Source organism: Ixodes scapularis, unplaced genomic scaffold, assembly GCF_016920785.2.
Source record: "Ixodes scapularis isolate PalLabHiFi unplaced genomic scaffold, ASM1692078v2 PGA_scaffold12__126_contigs__length_90152505, whole genome shotgun sequence".
In the NCBI taxonomy this organism is placed as follows: domain Eukaryota; kingdom Metazoa; phylum Arthropoda; class Arachnida; order Ixodida; family Ixodidae; genus Ixodes; species Ixodes scapularis.
This window is the reverse complement of record NW_024609838.1, coordinates 15090967-15105851: the sequence shown is the minus strand read 5'-3', so window position 1 is coordinate 15105851 and position 14885 is coordinate 15090967. Positions and strand designations below refer to the sequence as shown.

Genomic DNA, 14885 nt, shown 5'->3' with positions numbered 1-14885 from the left:
TTACACTGCCGACTTGGCGGTTCTTCATTTTGAACTGAAGAAAAGCGGAGGGCGACGGCGGCTTCCTTCCAACGGAAGGGCATGGACGCACGCAAACGGATTTCCTCGTAGGTACCCGGTGTGTTGCGTGAGCGAAATGCGCAAGCGGAAAGAATCGAAGTCACAGAAGCAAGCAGCGGTGCGAGTGGTGTGTTCTTCGAGGAAACTGACCCTCCAAATTAAACTAAAGAAAAGAAGAAAAAGAAAGGAAAGTCGAGAAGTGCAAAAAATTGAACCCAATGAACTCGCCGACATCAGTCGTGGAATGCACGACTCAAATTTGTATTTCAGTCTGAGAGGAGCAAATATTTGCCGGTCCGTATGAAAAGAAAAGGACTAAAGAAAACGGATGCTGCAGTTTGAGACAATCTACATAACTTTTCCTGGGGAATTTTAGCATTAAATGACGTGTTCAATCGATGATATACATGAGATGGTGTATTTGAACATGGAGAATGTGTATTAAATATAATACAAATTCACTGAATGACTTATTCCCCACTAATCACAGAATTTCATTCTGTAATCGAAATGAAGCGAGTAATCGTGCACCTGTGGCTCATTTACCAATCATATGATACTCTTTTATTAATGTGAATTTCGCAACAGTAACATAATACTTTGAAAATGTTTTGTAATTTAGGGTACCGGTTAGGAGTCACTGTCATTTTTAAGTTACATGTTAAAGAGCCCAGTGCACACCAGCTCGGAGCACGTGGAGCGAATGTATGCAAACCCAAGAGCGAACCCAAGATCCTTGGTCAAATAGACCTTTGCAGAAATATGTGGCGCCCTTAACGTCTGCTTAATGCACTGTATGTAACGTTTCGATGTACGGCACGTGAGATTATCCCGGTATAGAAGAAGTGGACGATGGTTTGGCTTTTTATGATTTCAGAATCTAGAGAAGGCAGAAGGAAAACCAAACAGTATGTGATGACCTCCTATTGTATTTGCTTTATTGTTTGTGTGTTCTAAACTCCCATTGACATGCAAGAATGAATCGTGCCGTTTTTTAGGATATACGAACTGTTAGAGTCGACCCGAGCGTACATCTGAACAACCCCATAATTCCCTTGCCGCGAGGTCTCCTGGGATTTTCCGGAAAAGTCAATCCTCACCCCTGCCCGTTTCGATCTGGATGAGCATCGTACCGGCGTGCGGTCGTGTATCACTACTGCGTGGTGCACGTAAAAGACCCCAGGTTAGCGGTTGTACTGCAATGGCTAAATTGCTCATCTACAGACGGGACACCATGCAGAAACCTATTGAGGCTGTCTAACTTCCGGCTGTATAAACATACACACAACATTATTATTATTTTTTTTATTATTATTTCATTTTGCTTTGACAATGCTATTGATTTCCGTTTTAGTCTGTGCATAATATCTTTTCGCGTAAAATCTTCAAGTTATAACCAGCGTGACTAACTTCATGAAATTATGTTTACATTTGTCTTTTTTGCCTGTTTTATATTGTATCTTCAGTAACTACCCATGCTACATATCGTTTTTGTTTTTTTTATTGGAGGATGGCGTCGCACAAGCCACGTGTTGGCTTTGATGCATCCGCAATGCCAAACTTTTCTATGCTGGTAGCAATAAACAATTATTATTATTATTATTATTTGTTAAAGAGCCTCGCCATCCACATGTACTACGGCCTAAATGATTCTATTGCACGGGATGAATGCACCGCCCACAGTACACTCTCGACACATTGCATGCACGCACACGCCATTCCGCTCTTACTCCTAATTAGGCGGTTTAATTGATTAATTTGTATGAGAGACACACTATATACACTAATTGCTGCGCAGTATCAACGGCGTCGTATCTACAGCATACCCCATATAAAGCAGCCGCGGTACCGTAAGTCTAATAATAATAATAATAATATATATTAAACAAACATACAGCCTAACTGGTGTCATATGTCAACAAGCAGACGATTAAAAATCATTCCCATCCATTCCAAACTTCAATGTGTCAACGCCCGTTATGCTTCAGAGAGGATACGTATTGCGTTCCGAGGAACGTCATTTTAAACAACGTCGTCTACGCAGAACAAAAAAAAAAAAAAAAAAAAAAAACCGCCAAAAATTATCCGTTTATCTATCACAAAACCAGCGTGCGCGGAGAACACGCCCTCGCACTCAATAACGCACATCAGACGGAAGATGGCCTTCAAAAAATAAAATGAAAAATACACGCGCTGAATAAAAGAAGAGCAAGGACGATGCATTTTTTTCACCATCAGTCGTATACCTGCATCAAGGTCCGGCTGCGGCTCTCGAAACCTGTTGAAGATCTTCAGCATCCTGAAGCTGCACTCGCTTCACTCACAAGCGGCTGGCTGATGCACCCACCACACGAGAGGGACACGGTCCCGCGGACAGCACGACGACGCAGAACACGCGACAAAAAACAACAAAAACGCAATATTCCGGCCAGCGAAGGCCGCTTTCCCAGCGCTCGTTATTCGGGGATTTTCATTCCACACTAATTACTCGTGAGTAAACGCGCGGTCCGGCAGCGAAAACACGCGCTTTTCAACGCAGACGAAAATGCGTACTCTCCGCCTTCCATCTCCTTCGCCCCTACTCTACGAATCAAGTAGAGAGATCAAAAACACACAGTTCTGAATGGACGGAGTCGCCATCTCGCGACGGCGTCGCGCCAAAAATGTCCCAAAAATCTGGAGGAGTGAAAGGAGAGTAGCACTACTGCGCATGCGCTACGGCTTCTGCGCGTGCGCAATGGCCCTTGAGCAGCTGGTTTTGTCGGTTTTCTGTTTGCTTTTGAAGGGTGCGAAGATGAACGGCTCCCAAAAATGGCAACAAAACAAGCAACGGACGTCTACTTAATAACAAAAAGACGCCGCGCGGGTGTTACGGCTGAGAGAGAGCGGTAAAAGAAGCGGCTGTGGCTCCAGCAAATAGCAAAAATGGCTGCACCAGGAAACAAAAATAAAATTCGCGGGCAACTCAAGGCCAGCCTCTTGGTCGCTGTCCACGCAGTCGTATTTTAGCAGAGTTCTCCTCCACTTCACTTCCGTATGTTAGCGCACAGCTACGTACATCGCCGACGTCGACTGCTTCGTCTGCTTCGAGCAGACGACGCGCTCACGTAGGTTTTCGGATTTGCTCGGATTGCCGGATTTCTTACATCAAAGCCGGATTATGGGATAAAGCGAATCAAGGGTGCAGCTGACCTCTGGGAGCTGCGACTATTTTGGATTATGTTGCGTGTCTTGGATTATGTCCGTGGAATGTTTGCTTTGGGGTGTATAAAAGAAATATGTATAAACCTGAAATATATTTCACTTATCGATGGAGATGAAACTGACAATCTCTATCCAAAAGAAATGCACGTATCCTTGTACTTTGTTTTGTGTGAAAACTAAAGTTAGCTATAGTGCAGTTCTTATTTAAAAGATAGCAATTCATAAGCTTGAGCATAAGTGAGTCGGCTTATGTAATTCATATTATCGCAGCGTCAGTAACCGAATATTTGTTCATTTTGATGTAAATAAGTCACATCATTCTCACCATAAACAAAAAAATACGATGTAAAGCAGGTGCTTTATTGAACTGCGTCTCTCTCGCTATTTGTGTTTGCTTGTATGTCTATTGACGACAAAGTTCAACGACCCAAGAACAGCGTTTTAAGCAGAAATTAACGTGCGAACCAAAAAAAAAATGACATCTAATTACTTCATTAGGTCATATTCATGTACAGATTTCCACGTTCTATGCTTTTTCACGGTAGTTGAGAAGCGATGTATGCAACGTCACGCCACCACTGTATAATCAAACACTTTTGGCAGTCTTTTTTTTTTTTTTTTTTTTTTTGTCTTATTCTTGCGGCTATAAAAGGGAACAAGCTGGTGAAACTCGACTCTCCGTCGGTATCTTCGCCGGGCAAGACATTCCAGCCGGTTAAATGACTCATTCGTTTTCGAGCCACGAAAAAGCCCTCTCCCACTGTCCTTCTCTTTTTTTTTTTTTTTTTTTTTTTTTTTTTTAAGTTTTGGAAGACGCGGATCTTATCTTTAAGCTTGAGTCTGAGGCGTGAGCTACTCCCACAAGAAAAATGGGGTTTGCTTCTTTCTCTAACGGAATGGAGCAATAGAGGAGTTTGGGGAGCACAACAAATCAGCGCTTTTAGCAAGTTTCAGCTTTAAATCTGTTCTGACTCGTGAGCTTCAAGTGTTAAATCGTAACCATGTTTCCTCCCTACTTTTGTGCAAAAATGAGAAAAGTAGCACTACCAAAAAAAGTGTGTGTGTGTGTGTGTGGGAGGGAGGGGGAGATAGACTTGATTTAAGACCATTCAACTTGACTATGACATAGATATATTCCTGAAGTAACTGTTCCAAATTACAAGCCCCCCTCCTTTTTTTTTTTTTTTTTTTAATTGCAGACATTGTTTTTGCCCGTTTAATTCTTCCTTTTTATCCTCGATATACATATCACGCGAGTAATTATTCAATAAATTCGACTGACTTTTTCGTCTTTGTTTTTGTTTCCTTGGTGTTTGATTTTGCTGAATGCGCAAACAGGCGCTAAGCTACAAGCACGGGCATGTTGCCCCACCTAAACGATGCTTGCGCTGTGCCAGCACGCGTGCTTGACAGGGGCGCCGAAAACCTGGAGCTCGCTCATGTAACTCACTGTAGACATTTCGTCCACAACTGTGTTGTCATGAGCTGTCTGGCATATGCTGAAGGCGGGTATTCCGAAGATTCACATAACACTCTCAAATCGGTAGTGCAGCAACGCTTATTAGTTTCACTGCACCTTTTTTTTGTATCTTTCGATAAATAAAACATGTTTTCACTCACTCACTGTAACAACAATATGGCGGATTGGCGTCATGTGAAAAAGTTTGGTGAGTGCAAGCACCCCGCCACCATTTTGTTTGTGTGTTGGTGGTTTGTTATTGCTTTTGCTTTCCTGTGAGTTGGGTAGGTTGAAATAGCTGATAATGGTTTTAAATACTTTGAAAACATGAAAATCAAGGTAAAAAATCAGCCGCAGCGTGCGCGGTTGATCGCATCATCTTTTAATAAATCAGCTATATCTATCTCTATCCCCCGGAAACACCAAACCTCACGTTTTTTATCATCTATTGCCAATAACCCCAATATACTTTAACTTGAAATATGCTGCCCCAACAAAAACGAGCGTCCCTTGCTTGGACAGGAAAGCGGACGGATTTCTTCAGAACCGTCCCATAGCGGACGAACGTTGCGCGTAGACACCTTCAAGTGGGACAGCACAGAAGCGTACTACATCACGCTGTGTACAGACTGAACACACTGCACTCGAGTATGGAGTTTCCAACCCGATTTGCACGCCATAAATGTTCGACATAAATCAGTAACAATTAAAGCGAGCAGAAACTTTACCTTCCGACTGCCATCTCTCGTCGTCTTCCTCTCCCTGGGACGCAGCAGACGACATCCACGATTACAAGGCGCCAGGGCCAACTAGTGTCAGACACTGACGCCTGGGCGCCCTATCTTTTATTCCTCTTTTTCGTTGCCACGGCAACGCCAAACACGGCGTCTTTCGAGATCAATTTTGTCTCCGTCTGTCCTTTCAGCTCGATTGCTTGCTGCCTGAGGGGCGCCGAGCTAAATCTGGACTCTGAATTATACATCCTACACGACGGCCTGGATGTCCTTGCAGGCTATAAGAATTACAAAAACTCCATTGCGTTTGTGAAAAAAAAAAATATATATATATATATATATTAATGGAAGTTGAAAGGGTTCTGTTTCTGGAATAGCAGACGACAAGCAGACCCGAGATTGTTGCTTCGCCTTCCTAGCTCTCCTATAGACCTTTCCAAAAATCGCCTTCTGCGTGCTGCCATCTTTGCCTGCTGGGCTGTGGAACGCCTTCTGAGCATGCGCTGTTGCTCCGCTGTGCGCTAGATCAGACACTGCGCATGCGTCCACAGCTCAGTGATTTAGCATTTTTAGCCCGGGTGATAAGCGATGGAAAGGTCTATACCTTTTAACGACGTTTAACACGTCACGTACATTCACACACACGCAAAAAAAAAAAGAGAGAGAGAGAACTTTGCAGGAAGAGATTTAAGTCCAAATGTAACGCGACCACAAGGATCACCAGCATGACCGCAGAAACAGCTGGCAAAAAACAAACACAAATATGGTATGAGATCATGCGTAAGTATATACATACTGGCGATCACGCGATCGAGTCACATGCGACTGTAGGTATACAAAAATATATCGGACCATACCATCTCCCACCAAATTCCCCCAATGGCACAACGACATCATAATTTTCGGAACAATCAAAGGACCGACGCACCACCCAAAACGAACCAGGACGTCTACTACCGGTAGAAGAACTTGAGCATTATTTTGTGGCCGACCCGGGAACTGGACAATCCGATGCCACAGAGCAAGGCGGCGTACGCGGCAATCATGAACCAGGACTTGTTCTTCCGCAAGAACTCTGGCCAGCTGAAGGCGCAGCACGTTTCCGCAGGCCTCCCAGCCGGTAGGATTTCGGGGGACGGGGATCGCGGATGCACCGCAGTGTACACGAGGAGATAGCGCACTCGAACCACAGAGTTGTTCTGGACCAGGAAGTACTTCTCGGGAACCTTGCCACCGATGGAATCTTGAGCGTAGGCCCTGGAAGGATGACTCTTGGACCTGTCCTGGCACTTGACGTCCGGATGATCGATGAGTTCGCACATGGCCACTAGGGAAAATTCCGAACTGATGACGGAATGCTGCCAGCCGAAGCCAGCAGGGCTGAACGTCGACGACACGCTCAACTCGCTGGACAGGTAGGTGCCAGCTCCAAAGAGCGAGTTCTTGTTCATATGCGCCAGGAGACCATTGTGGAGGATCGAATAGAAATTGTCCAGTCGGGATCCGTGGTAAGCGAAGAAGACATCCCTCTCGCCGCGGGCCGAGGCGAACCGCCGTTCCGTTTGCGCGCTGTGTTCCACTTCAAACACCAGGTCGACGTGCGAGCCCCGGAGTTCGGGCATATCCTGCTTGCTTCGGGACCGGAGTCGCACTCCTCCCGAGGTGAGCACCCAACGGAGCAGCTGCAACGATTCCGGCGGAGCGCGGTTCGGCTCGTCCAGCAACAGTGTGGCGAGCGCGGGCACTCTGGCGGCCACTTCACGAAGCTCGTCGATATGCTTCGTGTCGCAACTCCGGTCGACGAAGTCTGCCGGAAACGGACGCAGTACGGTGTCGTAGCGGTACGACCTGAGCGCTGCCACAAACAGCGACCACTGCAGGTCGGCTGCGGGCAGATCCTCCGTCAAAATCTTGAGCACATCGCCGAGGGCGTCGGAATTTTGAGGCGACGGGAGCGCGGCGTCTGCCACCGCCGCCATCTTGCCGCTGGCACCGCCCCGTGTCGCGCGGATCGCTTTGATGAGGTCACTTCGTCGCTTTCCGCCTTTATCTGTTTGGCTTCGTTCGTGTTTGTTGTCTGCTTCCGCCAGCTGGAGGCGTCACGTGACGGAGGTAGTACGCACGCGCGGGTTGGCGCCACCCACCGCGCCGCTCGCTCCCCTAGCAGACGACGGAGAATAGCAGACGACGCGCCCGCCACTAACCTTACTTCGCGGCGTAAAAAAATTAAAAAATAAAATAACGACAACAAGGGCACACAGCATGATGGGATAAGAATGCATGAATATAACTAAATAACATATTCTAGTGTTCTAATTAAGTGCTTATGCGTACTCTCAACTTTGCTGGATAGGAAACACTGCCCTTAGGCGTTGTAAAAACTATTTCCTCGTGATGCAGATGGTGGGCCTCCTGCAACTTCAAATAACATTTAAAAAAAAAAATTATAAGTAGTGATTCAACGGGTCATTCGACTATCTCATCGAAGAGAAACACAGTTCGCTGCCTCGCCACCAGAACGAAATAAAATGTACGCAAAAATGTTGGGCGGGAGAAAGGCACCAACTGAAACCTAATTTGGTCTGATCGCGCCGAGATACGCCACAGAGTGTGCACTTGGCGAAAACAAAGAGAACGACTGGAAAATAAAATGGTCCTTCAACAAAAGGCATCTCATCCTGGTCACGGCGGCAAATGTGTAGAACAACACTTTCTGTGATGCCCTTGTTCCGATACTGAGGTCACAAGCACCCAATGCTGTATGTCAGAGGATATGGCGCAGAAACGTTCGTCAGTATCCCGTCCGCAGGCTAAGCAAGTACCACCGAACGAGATATCGGAAGAAACTGCGAGATATCGGAAGAAACTGCGCCACAAGACGTTGAACTATGTAGAGAAGGCTGGCAGCGCGCATGCGCAGCTCGCGCGTTTTCTTCGGGGATAACGTAGCGGAGGAGAAAAACCATTTACTACAACTCCCTTATATTGGCAGTCCCGTATAGCACGCCTTTGACGGTGCTTCAGAAGACCTATACTTCACGGTGGTCACGGCCTATTGTTGGAAGTTGTGATACGCTGCAGTTCCATATACTTGTAACTGGTGAATGTCCTAACAGCTGTAGTCATTATTGATCGTAAGATTATTCGTCAAGAAAAAAAAAATGAAAGCAGCGTAACATCATATATTGAAGTATGTTTATGTTTTCCTTTGCACTTCCTTTCCTAATAAAGTAAAAGAGAAGACAGCTGCTTTATTGCCTATCTACCTTAACTCCCCTCCATTTTTTTTTCTCTCTCTCCGAGATTTTGAATTGGCTTTAAAACGATGGTCCGGCGATTTCTTCATGGTCCTTGATTTGCATGAAAATTTACTGAACACACCAACGAACATTGCTGGAATAATATCACAAATATTAGGTCAATATATATAGAAAGCGTTTTTTTTTTTTTTTTAAGCTTTACTGATTTGTTTAGAAAATGCCGTGGAAGGTACAATTACGCGGTTTGTGCAGATGAGTTATATGGCCAGAGGGACATTAAGTGGGTGGCTATTTTTTCCGATAAGTCGGCTAATTAATTCAAATTCGTTCATTAACCTTTTAATTAGTGAAAATAGACGTATGGTTCCAATTATAAACTTACTGAACGCCATCGAAACCCACTATATCAGTCAATTTTAGAACGACTTGAAGCTCGTGAGAAGCTCAGGGGCGCTCTAAAGTTACTAGTCATGCAGCAGGCGCAAAGCTAGCAGTGGCGGAACGCGATGATAATCTAAACATCCTCGTTTTCCCACTGCTAGCTTTGCGCCTGCTTCACGAGTGGTAACTGGTGCGACCCTGCGAGCTTCAAGTCGTTCTAAAATTGACTGATATAGTGGTTTTCGATGGCGCCCAGTAAGTTTCTAATTGGAGTCATGTGTATATTTTCACAAATTAAAAAGTTAATGAACGAACTTGAATTAATTATCCGACTTATCGGAAAAATTAGCAACCCACTTAAGGCCGGTTCTCACATGCAGCGAAGCGCTGATGTAGCGCTCCTCACGTGCCGACAGCTACTTATCATCTGCCATGAGCAACAGTTTTGACGGTGGGATACAAAGCTGGTGAACGCTCCCGTCAGCACGCGCTTAGCGCGAGGTAAGCGCTATGCTTGTAGCGCTCCGCTGCATGTGTGAACAGGCCTTTAATGTGCCCCTGGCCGTATTACTCACCTACACAAACCGCATAAGTGTAACTTCCACGGCTTTTTTTAAACAAATCTTTAGATATACTGTAGATATAATTTTTTCTGAAGTTTTTTTTAATTAAGAATTTTGTTCCTCACCGTGTTTTTCGAACTGAAAGTCTGTACTGGAAACAACGAAGAAGTTACGTCAGGGGCAGGCAGGAGTTCACTTTTTAGCGCGTAAAATTTGTTCCTAACTGATTCCAAGCAGTTTCGTGGTGTCCCTTGAATGCTTTGGACACTCGCTCCGGCACCCGCGCACCAGCACGGAACAAATTCTTGGTATAGGAAGTATTCGCTGGCGGCCATAGCTGTGTGCGCGACTGCTGAGCGCGTGCTGATGGCGAGCTTCCAGGGTTCTTTTGCAACGTGCATTCCACACCGTCAAAATGGCCGGTCTTAGCAGCCTATTAAGGAGGGCTCGTTCTGAGCATGCGCTCTAGACAGCGCCCACAAATATGGCGCCCAGTGAATACTCCTTATAGACGCTTTACACACGCGCCAAATTACAGCCGCCATTGCTGACCTTCTCTTGTCTTACCGAGATGCCGAGAAACTGAAACGGTAGTTGACGATCCTCTACAAAGGCCGATGCGTTAGAAAAGGACACAGTTGAATCTAATATGGCAATAAACTGGCCTGCTATGGTAATGATGAAGTGAAATAAACGAAATAAGAGGAAACAAAAACTGAAGGTCAGTTATGGCGGCGTCCATGCACAGCTGCTGCAAAGCGTCTATAGTCTATTCTTTAGACTGTTTGCTCGAATGGCAAGCCTGCCTTCCACTTACGTCACGGCACCGAAAAATGCGAGTATATTGGAATGTTGGTTTTCGCAACATTTTCATTTGCCGATTTCACAATAACTATTAGGAATTTCGCAATATTAAATAGCATACAAGAAAGGGTAAATGCCTGGGATTCAGAAAAATATGGGATAGCTCGAAAAATAGCCGGAGTACCTCTTTAACATATTCAATCAACCAATCAATTAGATTTACATCTTTGCACACAACATATAAATATTAGGCATAACTTTCTTAGAGCAGCTTGCAGCCGATGCACAGGAAATACGAACACTGAAAATGAAACTGGCCAGGAGCCTTTCTTTAAAAAGTTTTATGCCTGCATACATGGCTTGCACGCGACGTCAGCGTACAATGATTTCCCTACACACCCCCCCCCCCCCCCCCTCCCTTCTTTTTCCGAAGGTACGCCCTTAATTCAAGACTCCTATATTCTCAATGCCCCCCGCCCCCTAACCTCTTTAAAAATTTAGACACCCCCCCTAATTTCAATTCCTGGGAAAACCCCTGATAATTCCCACAAACAAAACAAAAATCGGTGGGGAGAAAGGTATGTTGCCAAATCTACGCGCTCAACAATAAGGCCACCGCAGTGCCAGCTGATGTGGTTAGTCAATGCAAGCCAGGTATCCTGTACACGGTCCTTCGATTTTGGGTAAAACCCGATATTTTCCGGGACTTACACCCGGAACATGTTTCTTCAAGATCAGGTTAAAGACGATTTTTTCTCGAATTTTGAAAACGAATTCCATCATGATCCGGAAATATTTTCTAGGAAGCAGAGAGTTGGTAGAGTGATATAGATGGAGCCCCAAAATTTCTCTTTTATGTCTATTGTGAAGTATACTTTGCCCTTCTTCCCCTCGCCTAGACAGATTTAAAGAGAGGGAGAGAGGGAACGGTACAGAGAGAGGACGAGGATTTTTCCTGAAAACTTTGTTTCGTAAGAAATAGAAGATGATTTGTTTCAGTCGAACTATTGATATTATTGAACATTACAAATGTACGCGTAAGCTGCGATGTTGAGACAACCTTCTCCCGATTCCGATATGTTAAAAAGAAGACAGGACTAGGATGCATGCAGAGATGCTGCGCACGCAGATGATTATGCAAGCAACGAGGATTATTAAAAACAAAACAACTGCTTGTAAAGCTTAAGTGCGTTTATACAATGCTTCAATGTAATATTGCGCACTTTAATCACTTGATCGTGAAAAAAACATATTCACTTGAATTGCCATCTTGGAACAAAAAGGCAACAATATTTAAAAAAACAAGCGAGCTGGTGGTGATTCATGTTAATGAAAACCCGAGACTCAGTAACACAGAAGGAGATGAACACAACACAACGTCTCATGCATGCACTGAGACGTTGTGTTGTGTTCGTCCCCTTCAGTGTTCCTGAGTCTCGGGTTTTTATTACCTTTAAGCAAACCGCCCGATTTCTACCCCCCCCCCCCCCCCCTTCTCCCCAACCCCGCCTCCCCCAAATTAAAAAAAAATATAAAACCCAAAAAAACAAAGGAGTCTACGTGTAGACCAACACGCTGCCCTTGACGTCAGGGTGCTGCGGTGGCACTGTCATCGGCAGGGCGCATGTGCAGACGCGAATTCGGTTCCTGCGCACGCGCACTGCACACACTTCGTGTGGGAACTGCGCGTTTGCCCTGAACTTGTGTGGGCTCGGTTGGAAACAGCGTGTCGGCCTATATATACGCTGTCGATGTATACAAACGCTTTGTAGTTGTTGTGCATGGGCGCCAACATAGCCGACCTTCAGTTTTTGTTTCCATTCATAGCGTCTACTTCGCTTCATCATTATCATAGCGGGGCAGGTTATTGCCATTTCAGATTTTATTCTGTTCTTCTCCCCCCCCCCCCCCCCCCCCCCCCCCCCCCCTTTAATACCCTTGGTGGAGGCTCGCCAAAGCCCGCTTCAGTGTCTCGATATCTCGGTAAGACGAGAGAAGGTCGGCAATGGCGGATGTAATCTGGCGCGTAAGTAAAGCGTCGGTAAACATTGGAATGCTCTGTATACGAGGCGAGCTCCTCAAAAGATTCATTGAAAGCATGCGTTCTTTCTTATTGACGACTCTAAACTCTTTCCACGACTAAATTATACTTTGCCCCTAGACGTTTCAACTGCCCGATGCAGCGATCTTTGATTTTATTCTTTTATTTCTTTGACGCTCTCGCGATTGAACAGACAGCTAAACAAAACAAAAATGTGTTTTACTTGTACGTTTAGACAGCCTTGATGCTAGTAGACCTCAATGGGTGACTTGTCCTTTAGCTGAAGGTGAGAAATTTAGCCAGTGCAGTACGACCGCTAACTGGGGTTTTTAACGTGCATCACGCAGTAGTGATTACACGAACGCGTGCCGGTACGAAACTTATCCAGATCGAAACAGGCGGGGAGAGGGGATCGAACCCAGGAGCGCAAGCTTTCGCTCCGCGCTCCGAGCTGAGATCCGTTCGCTCACTCGGCCATCGATCCATCCCCCTTTACAGCTAAATCAGCTTTAACAACTTGGCTCCTTTCAACGGGGCTATTGAGAAATAATTTTATTGACTCACTGTCACTTAGTTTCTCAAAGGACACTTCATTGCACGAGAATACGCTTTTTACAACAGACCCGGGCCAGAGTAAAAAAAAAAAAGGTGTGGTAAGCGCAATAATTAGATTCATCACCGCACCAAAATTTTCACACTATAAGTAATCCAAAACTCGAGGCAGTGAACACCGAAAACTAAATCAAAGAAGGCTCCACTTGGCTCACATCTGCCCTCGTCCTGAGATCTACAGGGGTATTCACACGAGGGAGAAATCCCGGGGATTTCTCCCCGGCACGCGCATCCCACGACGAAAACGTCAGGCTTTGCGATGTGCAAAAGCCCTCGCGTTTTCATCTCGTGATGCGCGCGTGCCGGGGAGAAATCCCCGGGATTTCTCTCTCGTGTGAATACCCCTTTACAACAACTTGTGACATGCACTCGCTGAAAAAAATACACAGATTGGTTGATTGATTGATTGGTTAATTAATTAGTCAGCTGCCGCTCTGAAGCCTGCAGGGGTTTCTTTTCCAGCCACACATTGATACGATATTGGTATTAGGCGAGGGAGAAAAAAAAAACGGTATCGGCTCTCTCGTCGCATGCGGGTTTTCCCATTTCCTTTCTTTACCCAGGTGATAATGTATCATCACCTGAGTAACCTGAGTAATATATTATCACTGGTCCTCACCGATTGCCCAGCGATGCGTAACATACACTCATAATTGAGTATACTCAGGAATGAGTGTATGTTGCGCATCGTGGGGCAATCGGTGAGGAGGAGTATTATCAAGGTACCGCCGGGACACATTTCCAAAATAACGCTGTATTGTGCACAACCAGGCACATAGCCAGCATTTTGTTTCGGGGGGGAGGGGGCTCACTCACGACAAAATGCTGTATGAAGAGGAGAGGGGAGAGTAGGTCCCAGCAAAGTGAAAAATTAGGGGGGGGGGGGGGGGTGGGGGGGGCCGCCCCCCTCCCCCCGGTTACGTGCCTGTGCACAACGCCGGGCGTGAGAAGACGCCAGCCACATTCGAATCTGCACTCTTATATACTGTATGGAATCGCGCGTATAAATTCAGAAGTGCACTGTGTGTGTGCATATGCGTGCGTGAGGGTGTGTATGTGTGTGTGTGCCTTTTTCAGCATCTTAAACTGTTTTGTGACCTAACGAGAGTATCAGTTATCTTTCCAAAAGGGTATTTAATATCTATATTATACATCACTGTATACTCTTCCAGACAAGCTGAATAAAGCGCAATATGTCCGTTTCCAAGGTGATTTGCAGAAGTTGCGCTGCGCAGAAAGTTTTGTAGGATGTACCCCCCCAAAAAAAAAAAAATTGCTTATGACCGTAACTTCTGACTTTTAAAATACAGAAGCAGAGTTGTTGTTTTTACATTTTAAAAAATCGTTGTTTTTTTTTTGTCTGTTTTAGATGACACGATTTGTTTTGGTTTTGTGCTCTACAGTGCTTGCATTTTAATTTTGTGCGTCGTACTTTGCAAAGCCGTGTCCTTAACTCGAGAGTAGTTGCCACCCGCACGTATGACCTCACAACGCCCTACACAAAAGCCTCTTGTTGCATAACGTGAAATTGTTAGCTCGTAATGAGTCGTCATTGCATGTCCGGAAAAAGCACACTGTCATGGCGAATTGTTCGTAATGCCTCGAGGGCCAAAACGCGATCCTTGGGCCCCAGTCCCACTGCTCGTACAAAAGACCCGGCGTTTGCTACAGACACGGATGACAGACGTGTCTGCGGGCAGACCTCAAAGCATATGTCCGAAGCATGTTTGGTCCATACATATCTTCGAACATGCATGCAGACAGTTT

The 14885-nt window shown here is 45.5% G+C and overlaps 3 protein-coding genes across 4 annotated transcripts in view; 1 reads left to right on the top strand and 2 right to left on the bottom strand.

The window, feature by feature from the left end:
* LOC115323229 (1-phosphatidylinositol 4,5-bisphosphate phosphodiesterase eta-2) overlaps positions 1-5742 on the bottom strand; it is a 56992-nt gene extending 51250 nt beyond the window's left edge. The window contains exon 1 of one of the 2 annotated variants that reach the window (XM_029983612.4): positions 5452-5742. In XM_029983612.4, coding sequence (XP_029839472.2) covers positions 5452-5506 — 55 coding nt within the window. In that variant the 5' untranslated portion in view covers positions 5507-5742. Of the gene's footprint in view, positions 1-2306; positions 2732-5451 lie in introns of those variants that run through there. The other variant, XM_040499317.2, reaches the window with a different exon arrangement.
* LOC8034991 overlaps positions 4903-14885 on the top strand; it is a 47284-nt gene continuing 37301 nt past the window's right edge. Inside the window, exon 1 of the mRNA XM_042289327.1 lies at positions 4903-4931. The gene's annotated coding sequence lies outside the window, so the exon portion shown is untranslated. The remainder of the gene's footprint in view (positions 4932-14885) is intronic.
* LOC8034992 (protein mono-ADP-ribosyltransferase PARP16) lies at positions 6127-7508 on the bottom strand. Its single transcript, XM_002410870.4, has one exon. The coding sequence runs from the start codon at positions 7434-7436 to the stop codon at positions 6411-6413; it is 1026 nt and encodes a 341-aa protein (XP_002410915.3). The 5' UTR covers positions 7437-7508; the 3' UTR covers positions 6127-6410.

What these genes read in the sequence shown, in the direction of transcription:
- LOC8034992 (XM_002410870.4), bottom strand. Translation starts at nt 7,436, where the DNA reads ATGGCGGCGGTGGCAGACGCCGCGCTCCCGTCGCCTCAAAATTCCGAC.